We start from the raw sequence: 16,617 nt of genomic DNA on the forward strand, positions 1-16,617 counted from the left end.
CGTGCATGCCGGGCGCGCTGTGATGACGTCAGACGCCGCTCGGCTGGATAAAAAGCAGCACTTTCAAATTATGCAGCCTCCACTGTGAGTCCTCCCTGTTGGAGAACATGTTTACTCCGGACACCCCAGTAAGCACCATGGATCAGGCGGAACCCCCCCTCGGCCACTCCAACTGTGAGTTACCCTGTGGGAGACATAAAAAAAATGTATCCTGGTTTTTTATATGCAAATATGGGCTAATGTATAGCTGCTCCTCTTTTTATAGGGAGCAAAGGCAAAGATCAAAGCCAGAAACACAAGATGTGCTACTTGTGCTAAAAGGCTGCAAAAAGGTTACACAAAAAAACTCTGCCAGCCATGTATTTATGCCCTAATGAAAGAGGAACAGCCGTCCATCCTAATGGAGGTTAAATCGATGATACAAAGTGAAATCAAATCCTCGCTAGCCTCTCTTAAACCTGTTTCCGTACCTCCGCCAAAAAAACAAAAATTTCAATTCCATCTTCCTCTGATCCAGAGGACATGGACTTGGGCCCTTCCGAACCTAGACCAATTGATGGTGATGACAGTCTGTCGGAAGGTGAAATTGTTGAGGATGACAGAAAATTTTTCTTCTCATCCACGGAAATTGACGACCTATTGGCAGCTGTACGGTCTACTATGGGCATAGAGGACGTCCAGAAACCTAAATCTGTTCAAGACTAATTGTTCGGGGGGCTCAGAGCAAAAAGATCAAAAGTTTTCCCTGTGAACGAGAACATTAGAGATATGATCTTAGACGAATGGAGTGATCCTGAAAGAAGACTAGGAGTCTCCAGGGAATTTAAACAAAGGTTACTGTTTGACCCAACAGGAACAAAAATATTTAATGAGACACCAAAAATCGACGTACAAGTCGCTCAAGTGGTAAAAAAGACTTCCTTGCCATTCGAGGACTCCTCTCAATTGTCCGATCCTATGGAAAGGAAAGCCGATGCCCTGCTACGCAAATGTTGGAAGGCTTCTATGTATGGTATCAAGACCAACATTGCTGCCACATCTGTCGCCAGAACTATGTATATCTGGCTAAATGAGCTTGAAAACTACATAAAAAATAAAACCCCTAGGGAGGAAGTTTTAGGTTCAATTCCCTTACTGAGGTCTGCCACTGCTTTTTTAGCGGACGCCTCCGCAGAATCCGTTTGTTTTGCTGCCAAGGATGCAGCTCTATCTAACGCCGCACGTCGCGCCTTATGGGTTAAATCCTCGGGAGGAGACAGAACTTCTAAAGCAAAACTTTGCTCTATTGCCTTCTCCGGCGAAAATGTGTTTGGTCCTGTGTTGGACACAATACTGGAAAAGGCAGCAGACACAAAAAAGGGTTTTCCTGAAGAGAAAAAGAAAAATCCCTTTCGTCCCTATTCCTCTCAGTCTAAGTCATATAGAGGCAAAGGTAAAACGGGTCGGTGGAGTTATCCCAAAGGAGGCAAAGGCAGAGGGTTCCTCCTCAACCCACAGAACAAACAAACTGACAAACAATGATGCCAAAGTAGGGGGCAGATTGAGGAATTTTCTGGTACCTTGGCAGGAAGTGACCCAGAATCCTTGGGTCATAAACTTAATCCAGAACGGATATCGTATAGAGCTTTCCTCAATCCCCCCAAGAAGGTTTCAGTTAACTTCTCACAACCCGAAAACCTGCAAAAAATCTGGCAGGGAGTCCTAGAATTAAAATCAGCAGGTGTGATAACGGAGGTCCCCACCCCAGAAAGAGGGAGGGGTTTTTACTCAAGTTTATTTCTGGTCCAAAAACCAGATGGATCCTCCCGTACTATAATAAATCTAAAAGGGTTAAATCAACACATATTATACCGGAAATTCAAGATTGAGTGCATTTCCTCCATCATTCCACTAATCAAAAAAGATTCGTACATGACGTCCATAGACCTAAAAGTCGCGTATTATCACGTCCCCATGCATCAACAGTCTCAGACCTACTTAAGATTCGCTCTGCAAGACGAAAAAGGCGTAAGAAACCACTTTCAGTTTACAGCTTTACCCTTCGGCATCTCCACCGCCCCCAGGGTATTTACGAAAATTGTGGTAGAAATGACCGCTTTTCTCAGACTAAAGAAAGTAAAAAAATTTCCCTACCTTTCTCATCGTAGGAGACTCATCAACAGAGACACACAATATAACCAACTAAGTCTTAAAAGAAATGTCAAAACTGGGCTGGATAATAAACATAAAAAAATCATGTTGAACTCCAAACGCCCAAATAAAATTTCTGGGAGTACTTTTGGACTCTGTGACCCAGTCATCATCCCTCACCATAGAAAAGCTGGTGGCTTTCAGGGAGAGAGTACAAAAATTTCAGGCTCAGAAAAAGTGCTCGATAAGAGAAGCCATTAGCATCCTGGGATCCATGACATCCTGTATCTCTACGGTGGCTTGGGCCCAAGTCCACTCCAGAACAATGCAGACTTGGATCTTAAGAAATTTGGGCGGAAAACAGTCCTCACTGGACAGGAAAATATTAATTCCACACCACGTAAAATTAGATCTAAACTGGTGGAATGTAAGGAAAAACTTGTTAAATCACGTAGCCTGGGAAACAACCCCAGAGGTCCAAATCATAACGGACACAAGCAGTCAGGGATGGGGTGCCAAAGTAGACTCCTCAAATTGGCAAGGCAAATGGTCAGACACAGTAAGTACGAAATCTTCAAATTACAGAGAACTGCGTGCAGTGTGGGAAACCTTAAAAGTAGCCCCAAGCCAACTTCTAAAGAAACACCTAAAAGTATTTTCGGACAATACGACAACAGTACCCTACTTAAAACACCAGGGCGGCACAAAATCCCAAGGTTCAATCCGACTGGCAGAACTAATTTTCCAGTGGGTAGAAGAACATGTCCTATCAATAACGGCGGTACACTTAAAGGGCTCAGAAAATCTAGAAGCAGACTACCTGAGCAGGAAAACTATAGATCAGGGAGATGCTTTCCTAAAAATTTGCGAAAAGTGGGGAACTTCTCAAATAGTTTGTTCGCTTCAAAAGAAAACGCAAAAGTCAAACGCTTCTGCTCCCTGAATCCCAGGGACCGACTGTGGGCAATCGATGCGTTCTCAACCAGGTGGACATGGAACCTGGCATACGCTTTTCCTCCCTGGTCCATAATCCCCAGGGTACTCCAAAAAATCGAGAGGGATCCAACAACAGTAATAAAGAAATAAATATATCACCAGTCCGCAATAATGCTATGCAGCAGGTCCGAAAAGTGATGTGGGTTCAATCACGTTATAAACAGGTACAATATATAGGGTTCGGACCGCGCTTCTGGTCCAGGTCAGTATGCAAGTTCTTTAATCCTTCTCACTTCCTCGTTTGCAGAGAGAGCCTGAGGGCTGCAAATATCCCTCAAGTAGATATCCTGCAACCAATGGAATTATAATAGTGTAAATCCGTATGTAACAATAACCTGCATTGCACTGATTGTACTCACACACTGCGTATCACACAAGGCGTAAATGTAATCTCTCCGTGGTAGGTTGCTCTTATTCTGTCGAAACAGCCACGTTTCCATACAATCTGGTTCAGTCCCCACACGGACTCAAATGGTATATACCACAGACAAATCTGTATTTCTTTTCTTCAGATTCCTGGAAGTATTCTGTGGACAAGAATGGCTTCTGCAATAGTGAAGCTCCGTAATACTTCTTTAAAACTTTTTATTTGTCCATACTCACAAGACAACTTTCTTAAAACAGCTTTTAAAAGACATAAAATTCCCAGCGTCTGCTGCTTCTGCCCGACCCGGGTTTCACTCCTAGAGCTTCGTCAGGGGCACACTTGTTTTCTCCCTCCCCCACCTTCTTATTCCTTCCTTGCAACTAATCAGGAATCAGGTGTGTTCTTCCACAGTATTTTCCTATCCTGCTATTAACCCTATACTGGACTCTCCTCATCCCCAGGGGAAAGAAGACGCATGTAGTTACGTCCCCATTCACATGAGCATGCTTTTTAGTATAACGTTTTTTCACTAATTCAATACAGCCTGCAGGTCAAAATCTACATTTAGACCTCCCGGCTGTAGTGTACCTAATTCGTATATCCACTTGGTTTCCTGCCTATTGATTTTTTCCAAAAGACTGCCTCCCCTCCAATGGTTTTGTACGGATTCCACTCCCATAAACTTTAGACCCTCTGGGTTTTTTTGGTGGTATTTTTTATAATGGGCCGATACTCCATGACTTTCAAGACCTTTTTTTTATATTTCTTATGTGTTCCTGTATGCGGACTTTTAGAGGTCTAATAGTCCGTCCAACATACTGGAGGCCACAAGGGCACTCCAGTACATATACAACCCCTTTACTATGACAAGTCATCTCACCTACTACTTCTAATTTTTTATCTTTATTGGTGCTTTTGATTAGCATACTCTTTTTTGTAATTTTTCTGTTCTTTTTCTGTTCTTGCATGGAATGCAAAAACCACACCAATTAAAGCTATTTTTCGTTTTTTATAAAAATAAAAAAACGGAAAATAGCTTTAATTGGTGTGGTTTTTGCATTCCATGCAAGAACAGAAAAAGAACAGAAAAATTACAAAAGAGTACGCTAATCAAAAGCACCAATAAAGATAAAAAATTAGAAGTAGTAGGTGAGATGACTTGTCATAGTAAAGGGGTTGTATATGTACTGGAGTGCCCTTGTGGCCTCCAGTATGTTGGACGGACTATTAGACCTCTAAAAGTCCGCATACAGGAACACATAAGAAATATAAAAAAAGGTCTTGAAAGTCATGGAGTATCGGCCCATTATAAAAAATACCACCAAAAAAACCCAGAGGGTCTAAAGTTTATGGGAGTGGAATCCGTACAAAACCATTGGAGGGGAGGCAGTCTTTTGGAAAAAATCAATAGGCAGGAAACCAAGTGGATATACGAATTAGGTACACTACAGCCGGGAGGTCTAAATGTAGATTTTGACCTGCAGGCTGTATTGAATTAGTGAAAAAACGTTATACTAAAAAGCATGCTCATGTGAATGGGGACGTAACTACATGCGTCTTCTTTCCCCTGGGGATGAGGAGAGTCCAGTATAGGGTTAATAGCAGGATAGGAAAATACTGTGGAAGAACACACCTGATTCCTGATTAGTTGCAAGGAAGGAATAAGAAGGTGGGGGAGGGAGAAAACAAGTGTGCCCCTGACGAAGCTCTAGGAGTGAAACCCGGGTCGGGCAGAAGCAGCAGACGCTGGGAATTTTATGTCTTTTAAAAGCTGTTTTAAGAAAGTTGTCTTGTGAGTATGGACAAATAAAAAGTTTTAAAGAAGTATTACGGAGCTTCACTATTGCAGAAGCCATTCTTGTCCACAGAATACTTCCAGGAATCTGAAGAAAAGAAATACAGATTTGTCTGTGGTATATACCATTTGAGTCCGTGTGGGGACTGAACCAGATTGTATGGAAACATGGCTGTTTCGACAGAATAAGAGCAACCTACCACGGAGAGATTACATTTACGCCTTGTGTGATACGCAGTGTGTGAGTACAATCAGTGCAATGCAGGTTATTGTTACATACGGATTTGCACTATTATAATTCCATTGGTTGCAGGATATCTACTTGAGGGATATTTGCAGCCCTCAGGCTCTCTCTGCAAACGAGGAAGTGAGAAGGATTAAAGAACTTGCATACTGACCTGGACCAGAAGCGCGGTCCGAACCCTATATATTGTATCAACAACAGTAATACTGGTGGTCCCATTCCGGCCGAAAAGAAGCTGGTTCTCCATCCTGAAAGACCTAGCTTTAGAGGAACCTTGGGAAATCCCATACCATCCAAACCTGCTGTCACAGGGCCCAATCAGTCATCAGAACCCCAGCCTGTTCCGTCTTTCAGCCTGGATCCTGAGGGCAAGATGCTGAAAAGTAAGGGTCTCTCAGGGAAAGTCCATCAATACCCTAAGATTGAGGCGTAAAAAAGTAACCACGGCCATATATATGAAAATATGGAAAAGGTACTGTTCCTGGCAAGGGGATACCTGCCCTAACAAATCACCACCCTGCATACAGAAAATTCTAGATTTTCTCCAAAAGGGCCTAGACACGGGACTTAAACCTAACACATTAAAGGTGCAAATATCGGCCCTAGCAGCATTCTATGATTCTGATCTATCAAACCACAGGTGGATTAAACGATTCATGAGAGCGACTTCCAGAATAAGACCATCCCTTACGAATAAAGTACCACAATGGGACTTAAATCTAGTATTAAGAGGACTGACAAAACCACCGTTCACTCCTTTGGCAGACATCTCATTAAAACATCTATCATACAAAGCGGCTTTTCTGATCGCCATTACATCAGCCAGACGCCTAGGGGAAATCCAGGCCCTCTCATGTAAAGAACCTTACCTCTCAGTTTTTCCAGATGGAATAGTTCGAAAATTAGATCCCGGTTTTCTCCCCAAGGTCGTATCAAACTTCCACAGGGATCAAGAAATTATTTTACCACCTTTTCCTCCAGATGTCCTTCAGCCGGAAGAATCCCAATTTCATCTCCTTGATGTACAAGACACCATTGTGTTATACTTGGCCGCTACTAAAGAATTTAGGAAAGACAATAACCTCCTAGTCCAGTTTGCCGGTCAGAATAAAGGGAAAAAAGTATCAAAGGCCTCCATCGGTAGATGGATTAAATCTACCATCTCATGCTGCTACTCCATGGAGGGCCTGAATAGCCCAACCAACATTAGAGCCCATTCCACTAGGGCTATGGCCTCTTCCTGGGCAGAGAAGGCCGGTGTTTCGCTGGATACTATATGCAAAGCGGCCACTTGGTCTATAAATACCTTCATAAAACACTATCGTATGGATGTTTCAGCCAGTGCAGACCTGACCTTCAGTCGTAAAATTCTGCAGGCAGCATTCCCCCCATCTACCTAGTAATCTGGTAGTTCTCCATGGTAGCCGTCATGTTGGAAGATAAGGAGAACCGTAATTAGACTTACTGGTAATTTTGTTTCCTTGAATCCACCATGACTGCTCAGATATTCCCACCCTGGGTAAACTTTGTCAGAGAGTATGAAGTAATACTCTTTAAAAAAATAAAATAAAATAAAAATTATAATTTTATATATACTATTGTCACTGGTGGTTGAATATGCTATTATAATATTCATTAGGCTGCACCCACTTTGGTAATCTGTAAACACTGAGGGTGAGAGTGGGTGGTGGCCTTTTAAACTCTGTGTTCCTGCCCCTATAGAGGTCAAGGGTCATCTCTCCATGGTAGCCGTCATGGTGGATTCAAGGAAACAAAATTACCGGTAAGTCTAATTACGGTTTTATAGGAGAACCCTTAACAGAAACGTTACTATGGACAATATGTTGCAGACCTGGAGTGGGTGGTCAGGGGGCGGTTGGCATAGAGGCCCGATTGCTTGTTGTTTTTGCCGTTGTTTTTCAAGAAAAATGTTTAATAAAAATCATCTGATTTAAAAAATAATTACTTCTATAGATTATGGTCGAAAATGGTATAAATGCATACTTTCCAATTTTGAAGCTATATTGTATGTATATATATGTATAGATATCGTATATATGTATTTTTATCATTGAAAGTCCGTTCATCCTCAAAGGAGGACTTAAAGGGAACCTGCCATCAACTTTATGCTGACCTTACTGAGGGCAGCATAAAATAGTGACAAAAATGCTGATTTCAGCGGTGTGTCACTCAAGAGCTAAAAGTAAGTGGTTGCCGAGAACCAGCATCATAATCATTGGAGCCCAGGCCTTGAGAAGAGTCAAATCTACATGAGAAGAGTCATGGTTATTCATAATCTCCTGCACTCTCACCCATCTGCTGATGATTGGCAGTGTAGGATTCTACCATATAAATATTTATACTCACAAGCATAGATGTATAAAAGCATATAAATCACATAAAACCAGCCAAATGAACATTTGGCTGGTTTTATGTGATTTATATGCTTTTATACATCTATGCTTGTAATGTAGATTATTCATATGACATATGTATTTCTGTGCATATATTTATTATTTTTTTCTTATTTTTACAGCTGATCAGATGTTTTGGGAAATTATGCAGTTGAGAAAAGAAATGTCTCGAGCAAAGCTTGGATTTTTCAAAGAAGAACTTTAGGACACTAAAATAATATATCTAGACTTTTTTTTTCAAAAACATGAAGGAAGAAATACAAATGAATAGTGGTAACACAGGGATCTGCATATGTAAACCACCGTAATAACTCCATATCACAACATATTTATACTCTGTTCTTTGTGAGCTAAACTCAGTAGAGTTCATGTGGTATTCTGAAATTGACTTGTCCTGTGTGCGCCTGATATGACTGGCTGCTAAGCATTTGCAGGCATTACATCTGTAAATTATTAGTGACATCCAGATTTGAAGAAATAAACGGTAGTTTGAAGTATATCTTGTTATTTTTGTTGAATGTCGGCACTCGGGGCTTAAAAGGCCTACATGAAGGTTTGGAGCTGTGACTCATCGTTCGGGTATCTAACTCCACTTAAGCATTTCACTGGGCTTTTTTATTTTGCCGCTACTTTTTGAAAGGTTTATGTCCTACAGAAGCAAAACCAATCAGTCTTGGTGAAAAGTCAATTGGCGTAAAATGCGCACAAGTCTTATAATAAATTTGGTGCATCAACAGTTAACATCACCGATATTTTGCAGGCAGAATTTTTTTTTTCCATCTAAAATAACAGATCTCTGACGGAAATGGCTCAAACGGATGCCAAATGTGCATAACAGATACTCGGGATCCTATTTTTCTTTTCTGACGGTTCAGAAGAACGGAAAAATAATGATGATGTGAAATCAGCCTAACTTAAATCTGCTCCAGCTATGAATTTACATAGATTTGAAGTATCATTTACACCGGTAAAGTGAAAAGTCGCAAATTATGGCGTAACTATGGTGTGTGCCATAATTTGCACTTGTTTTATTTCATACATCTGACCCAAGATGTTTTAAATGTTTGCAGGCACAGACAAGTAGCCTCTTGGCATCAAGGTAAGTGAAAATATGTGTCATCTGCAAACCCCATATTTATTTTAATGGGAAGTAAGGTAGAGGGTGAGTAATGACACAATAAATTAACCCCTTAAAAGACCACCAATACGACTTTTTTTACGGCGGTCACTAAGGGGCCTTAGGATAAGCTGCTGCCTTTTTAACAGCTGCCTAGTTTAAGCGCTGCATGGGTCTCTTGTGCAGGGAAGAGCAGGAGCTCAGCTATCTTATGACAGCAGGGCTCCTGCTCTAATAGCTTATATCGGCAGAACCACTGATCGCCGTTTAACCCCCTTAGATGCACAGTCAGCACATACCATGGATCTAACTGGTTTCAGATGAAGGGGGCTTTCCTCTGTCACCCAGTGGCACTTCCATGAATGAGATTATGGGGAGCTGATGTCTTCACATGGAAGGCCCAGGTCTGCCCTCTGTGTATGCCTATTAGGCTGTGCTGGAGGCACAGCCTATTAGATTGACTGTCAGTTTCCTACTGACAGCATAATATGCTTAACTATATAAGTAGTACAGTGTACTATGTAATCTATCAGAAGATCACATGTCCTTGTGCAACTAGTAAGCAGTAAAATGAATAATTAAATAACGTTTTATTAAAAAAATATATCTCCAAGTCAAAAACACACACCTTTTCCATGAAAAATATGATTTTCAATAGAAAAACTGAAAAAAAAATATATAATCCCCTCCATATATTTGGTATTGCCGCATCCGTAATGACTCAAGCTATACAAATATCTTGTATGTAAATGCCATAAAAAAATAACAGAAATGTTTTTTGCTTATCTGCCTAAATTTTTTTTTTAAAGAATTAAAAAGTCATATGTACCCAAAAATGGTACCAATGAAAACTACAAGTTGTCTTCCAAAAATCAAGCCCTCTTTTGAATCATCTTTATTGTTTGGTACATATATTTTATTTACCACATTTATCCTAAGATTATCCTCTCATGGGATCAACTGTCTCTTTAAGTCGGAATATTTCTTTGGATACATTGATTCAGTATTACTCTCTGTTAATACTTTTTTCACAAGTATAAGATTAGGCATGGCTGGGTGCAGGTAGCTGTGTTTAGTTTTTCCTGTCTGATTAAGAATGAAGGCTCTTTTGCCAGTGTAAATACAGTATTAACATGAATAAAGCATGCTAGTTTCTTCGCCAGTATGCATTAATGGCTTTTTACATATTTAAATATAGATAAAAAGACATACATTCTGTTTAGTTAAGCACAAGCATCTGATAAGTAATAATGAGACGCAGGCTGCCGTCAGGAAGCATCTGCCTATGGAACATTGTATACAGTAGTCTTAGTAGATTTTGTCCCCTACTTACACAGTTTATTATATTAGACCATGATCACTAAAGTAATGGTTTTCACCCTCTCACGTTTATATTTTCTAGTGTTGGATTGAATGGTAATGTATTTGAATGTAAAATACAAGAAACATATTCATGTTACATGTGGATTGGCCTATACATTCAGTTGGAAAAACCATGGTTAAACTATGACAAGACAGTTTAAAGGGGTTGTCTCATCTGAGACCATAGGGGCATATCGCTAGGATATGCCCCCGTTGTCTGATAGGTGCCAGTCCCACCGCAGGACCCACACTTATATCGAGAACGGAGCCGGCAAAGTGGTGGCTGGAGTGCTCTGCTATTTCCGGCGGCCCCATAGAAATGAATGGAGGGTGTCTGCGCATGTGGGGCTCCATTTAGGAGATGGGTGTGGGTCCCCTAGCAATAGATGAGACAGCCCCTTTAACACAGCTTTCACTGAAGCTGCAGCCATTAGACCAGCAAATGCCTTAGACTTTATCAGTCCTGTGTACATTTTCCTGAAAACTGTTCAAATGAATACTAAATAAGCACGATAAATCATTTAATGGAACCTTCCCATAAGAATATATAGTACTATAAGGCTAGTTTCACTTATGCGTTTAGCTCATCCAGCAGGCTGTTCTACTGCCATTCACCGCCAGACTCTATTAACTATAATGGTATCCAGCCAGTTTCCGTCATGAGCGCCGGGTTTCGGATGGACAAAAACCGCTGCACCTTTACTGGAACAGCTTGTTGGATCAGTTAAACACAGATATGAATATCAATTCTTTGTGCAGTTCTTTTGTACGGATTTAAACCTTTTCAGCACAAGGGTGAAATCTGAGGCAACTGCATCAAATCCATACCAAAAACCGCAAGTAACACGTTTTTTTGTTTTTGTGGATTTGGTACTGAAAAGCACAGAAATCTGCATGGATACCTGTGTGGCTTTTCTGTTTGGAAACCTCCACCTGTGTGCAGGTACCCTTAAGTCCCGATCTGTACTCTCTCTGCTGCAGGCTTAAAAGCTAAAAACCTCCCAGCATTTCCTTCCTCAATTGATTTATACTGTGGCCACTGTACAGTAATCAGAAGTAGGAAAAATGATCTTTCCTCCCCTCCTCTTAAATGGGTTTTTACTGTAATTAATAAAATTACTAAAAATACTAAGATTACTTTATTATAAATACATGTACACTCACCTAAAGAATTATTAGGAACACCTGTTCTATTTCTCATTAATGCAATTATCTAGTCAACCAATCACATGGCAGTTGCTTCAATGCATTTAGGGGTGTGGTCCTGGTCAAGACAATCTCCTGAACTCCAAACTGAATGTCAGAATGGGAAAGAAAGGTGATTTAAGCAATTTTGAGTGTGGCATGGTTGTTGGTGCCAGACGGGCCAGTCTGAGTATTTCACAATCTGTTCAGTTACTGGGATTTTCACGCACAACCATTTCTAGGGTTTACAAAGAATGGTGTGAAAAGGGAAAAACATCCAGTATGCGGCAGTCCTGTGGGCAAAAATACCTTGTGGATGCTAGAGGTCAGAGGAGAATGGGCCGACTGATTCAAGCTGATAGAAGAGCAATGTTGACTGAAATAACCACTCGTTACAACCGAGGTATGCAGAAAAGCATTTGTGAAGCCACAACACGCACAACCTTGAGGCGGATGGGCTACAACAGCAGAAGACCCCACCGGGTACCACTCATCTCCACTACAAATAGGAAAAAGAGGCTACAATTTGCACGAGCTCACCAAAATTGGACTGTTGAAGACTGGAAAAATGTTGCCTGGTCTGATGAGTCTCGATTTCTGTTGAGACATTCAAATGGTATAGTCCGAATTTGGAGTAAACAGAATGAGAACATGTATCCATCATGCCTTGTTACCACTGTGCAGGCTGGTGGTGGTGGTGTAATGGTGTGGGGGATGTTTTCTGGGCACACTTTAGGCCCCTTAGTGCCAATTGGGCATCGTTTAAATGCCACGGGCTACCTGGACATTGTTTCTGACCATGTCCATCCCTTCATGACCACCATGTACCCATCCTCTGATGGCTACCTCCAGCAGGATAATGCACCAGGTCACAAAGCTCGAATCATTTCAAATTGGTTTCTTGAACATGACAATGAGTTCACTGTACTAAAATTGCCCCCACAGTCACCAGATCTCAACCCAATAGAGCATCTTTGGGATGTGGTGGAACGGGAGCTTCGTGCCCTGGATGTGCATCCCTCAAATCTCCATCAACTGCAAGATGCTATCCTATCAATGTGGCCCAACATTTCTAAAGAATGCTATCAGCACCTTGTTGAATCAATGCCACGTAGAATTAAGGCAGTTCTGAAGGCAAAAGGGGGTCCAACACCGTATTAGTATGGTGTTCCTAATAATTCTTTAGGTTAGTGTATATTCCCAAATACCTTTCATTAGTTATAATGGCTCGTTTTGTCTGGGGAGCAATCATCAGGGGAAATACAATGTCCGCTGCCCTATTAGTACACACAAATCCTGTCCTAATCACACAGCAGGACAAGTTACCTCACAGCAGTGAGCTGAAGAGCTGCCTCATCCTCCTCTCTGCTCTACTTCTCTGTAGGAATCGAGTTCATGTCCGTCCTCTCTATACTTCATGTCTCCTCATGAATTCCAATACTCCATTTCTAATCTAACACAACCCTTTAGGACGGGTTCACATCACCATTTATTTTTCTGTTCTTCTGATCCGTGAGAAGAACAGAAAAATAAACGTTGGTCACAACCCGGCCTTATATGTGTGCAGCAACATACTGTAAAACTGGAAATAAAGAGCATGTTCAGGAGCTGCAGAAGGAACTCGTATCCAATGGATACATGCCACAAACAAGTCACGTGCTGGTGACATGCTTAATTAAATCAGTCACACTACATACCAATCTCTCAAACTTACCGAGTTTCTTTTTAACCAGTGATAATCCTTGGTAAAATTGTGTAGGCAGGTGAAGGAGAGGTCTACTGCGGAGAGAAAGCCATGACCCAATATAGTAAGCAGCTTCTGAAATGACAAGGGCCAGCTCCTTCGCCTTACATTGGCAGAAAAGGGACCCCTACTTTTGGGACCCTCATGCAGCTGCACAAGCAGCATGTCCACCCATGAGTGTGATAGCTAGATTTACAGACAAACGGTGTATTTATATGTTGGAACACATGCACACATACAATAGGTTTTTGTAGGTCTTTTCTAAACTTTTCTAAAACACTAGAGGAGGGGGGGGGGAGGAGAGAGAATAGACTTGCTTCTGCAGTAAACAGATGTGGAATCACTAGAGTAAGGTGTCACTCTGGCATTCATCATGGAAGTTAACCTTGGAGGTATCACTTGTAGTTAGTTTTATTCCTTGTACTTACACCAGGAATGTGATAAAGAGATAAGCGGTTATTTAGACATGCCTTCAGCACAAGAAAAATGACTGTCTAGAGCTATGTACCTCTGAGCAATGGCATTTATGAATCCAATCTAAAAGTGCAAATAAGGACTCGTGATTAAAAAAAAAAATTATTTAGCAGAATATTTCCTAATATAAATATTACCACACAGGCACACGTTTTGTAAGTGCTTGGTCACCATAATGTGAAATGTTATACAAATGTGACATTTTGACCTATTAAAAAACCTCTGCATTATATATCCTTGATCTAATTTTGGATATGCCAGTTTTTATTGGCATAGTAAATGTGAATAAGAAAACACGTACAAATTAATTAATATGGGCATATCCACAAGATATTCTACGGTATAAATTTTTGATGGGTATGGGTCCAACCTCCAGGACCCCCGTTTTTATTACAACTGAGGATCCCAGAAGTTGGACCTGTTCCTATCAAGCATTCTTTATTTGGCATTTCTCACTGTCGTTTCACATCATTAGACATTATCAAAGTCCTTTTGCCTGACCCTGTAATCTCAAGCCTGCGCTGTATGTTAATTGATATGTGCTTGTACATGTTTGTGAATGGTTTTTATTGGTTGAGGGAGGGTGTTTGCAGTATCCTGACACCATAGCCTATACCCCGTAAATACTGACACTATTGCATTTTAAGGGAGTCTATTAGCACTTTTGATCATGCTAAACTGCTGAGAGCACTAGGTGGGGGCTGGGAAAAGCAGTGCAAACCTACCTTTTGTAGAGCTGTTCTCATAAGGAGTAGTGAGAATATGAAGTTTTATTTTGCCAAATTCTGCTTTTTCAAGTACCCAGAGTGGGGATTAAAGGGGTTGTCCACTTTTTTTTTTTTATCTTGATGACCTAGCCTCAGGATAGGTCATCAATATCAGATCGACCAATCTGATAATGATGATCTATCCTGAGGCTAGGTCATCAATATAAAAAAAAAAAGTGGGCAACCCCTTTAACTGTGAAGTGCTCTCTGAATGGAGCTGCTTTTCAGACCCTCCCCTCTGCTGTGAGTGACGGCTGTGGCATCAAATTTGGAGACCACTACAGCCACAACTCAGAGCAGAAGGGAGGGGATCTGAAGCAGCTCAATACAGAGATCACTTCGCAGTGAAGCCCCATCCTGGGCACTTGAAAGAACACAATTTAGCAGAATCTAACTTCATATTCTCAGTACACCAGATCCGAAAAGTATACGTGTATATATAAGAGGGGCACACCTACATCTAGATTCACACAGGACACTTAGCCAATATATTACTAAAATATTTATTTAATATATAACAGATAAGGTACCTAATTTATCACACTAAAAAGACATAAAATACATATGTTAAAATGTTACCATACTAAGGGTTAAATGTGTACTTAATATCAGGTCTCGGTCATATATTCAATGCCTGATTGAAAGTTTCTGAGTTTGCAGCCGATAAGTGAATAAATACAGTCTCTGTAATGATCTGCGGTATTTCCAATATAAAAAGTTCCACTATATTACTGAGTGGTTATAATGTCTTTTTGGTTTGCTGCATATATTCCTTCACAGCTATAATTTAACTTCACAGCTATAGCTTTGCTGTTGCACTGTGGTTAATTGTAACAAGTTACTCACTTTTGGAAGCGATGGAGTGTTCAGATTTCCGTGCTTAGCGTGGCGTCCCACGTGTTTTCAGCACAGGTGATCTTACCTCCGGTCGACTTTGGAGTGAGTGAGATGGATTTTCAAACAAGGAAACAGTCCGTTCTGACGCCGGGGTCGATGAATAGGTGGACCCGCTTTGGTATCTGCCGTAGCTTTGTGTCTTTTGTACAAGACAGGACAGGACTTTCGTTTCTTTTGCAGAAAATATTCGGATGTTCTTGCAAATGAAAAGACGGTGCGCAGATGGTATGCTGCGGTTTTTTTCTTTACTTGTGTACACCAGACGCGTTTCGGAGTTAGCAGGACTCCTTCCTCAGTGGTCAAGTCTCGTCTGTTATATGGCGGTTTATATAGGCCTGAATCCATTTCCCCATTTAGGGCTATTGCGTCATCCTATGGAAAGCCAGAAACTCTGGATCTGGCTTGGCCGGACTTTTACCTTTTAATCATGGTATCGTACATGTATAATTACTTTAAAATGTCTTATACTATATACAATAAATGTATATAGATAAAATAATAACATCAGCAACATTGCTTAGTATATATTGACTAAGTTTGCTCAAATACAGGTTTTTATAACAGATCCTATATAAATTCCAACGTTTGTGGTTCTTATACTATTAAACATTATAATCCTGCAGTTTCATTCATGGATAATGTCTTCTATATGTGTATTTAAAATCATAATATCTATTTTCATTTTTTATTTTTTTGCGGTTTTTATGCGTTTAATTTAAATATATATTTTCTCTTAAAAAGTTCGTATAAAAAATTCTTATAAAAACCTTATACAGGTAAAGGCAATGGTATCCATATATTATGAACATATAGGAGTAAGAAATTTTAGGGACACAAGAACTATAGAATATTATAGTAAGTACTGAGACTGCATTCCAATATTATAGTAAGTAATGAGACTGAGGAAGGAGTCCTGCTAACTCCGAAACGCGTCTGGTGTACACAAGTCTCCAAGTAAAGAAGAAAACCGCAGCATACCATCTGCGCACTGTCTTTTCATTTGCAAGGACATCCGAATATTTTCCGCAAAAGAAACGAAAGTCCTGTCCTGTCTTGTACAAAAGACACAAAGCTACGCCAAATAAAGCGGGTCCACCTATTCATCGACCCCGACGTCAGAACGGA

The 16,617-nt window shown here is 40.7% G+C and overlaps 1 protein-coding gene across 1 annotated transcript in view; it reads left to right on the top strand.

Annotated features, from left to right (window-relative positions):
• LOC120980630 (RAB3A interacting protein) overlaps positions 1-8,443 on the top strand; it is a 69,318-nt gene extending 60,875 nt beyond the window's left edge. Inside the window, exon 11 of the mRNA XM_040409848.1 lies at positions 8,069-8,443. Within this exon, the coding sequence (XP_040265782.1) occupies positions 8,069-8,151 (83 nt within the window). The 3' untranslated portion in view covers positions 8,152-8,443. The remainder of the gene's footprint in view (positions 1-8,068) is intronic.
• The last annotated feature ends 8,174 nt before the right edge of the window (positions 8,444-16,617 follow it).

The sequence above is a fragment of the Bufo bufo genome, chromosome 1 (assembly GCF_905171765.1).
Source record: "Bufo bufo chromosome 1, aBufBuf1.1, whole genome shotgun sequence".
NCBI lineage: Eukaryota > Metazoa > Chordata > Amphibia > Anura > Bufonidae > Bufo > Bufo bufo.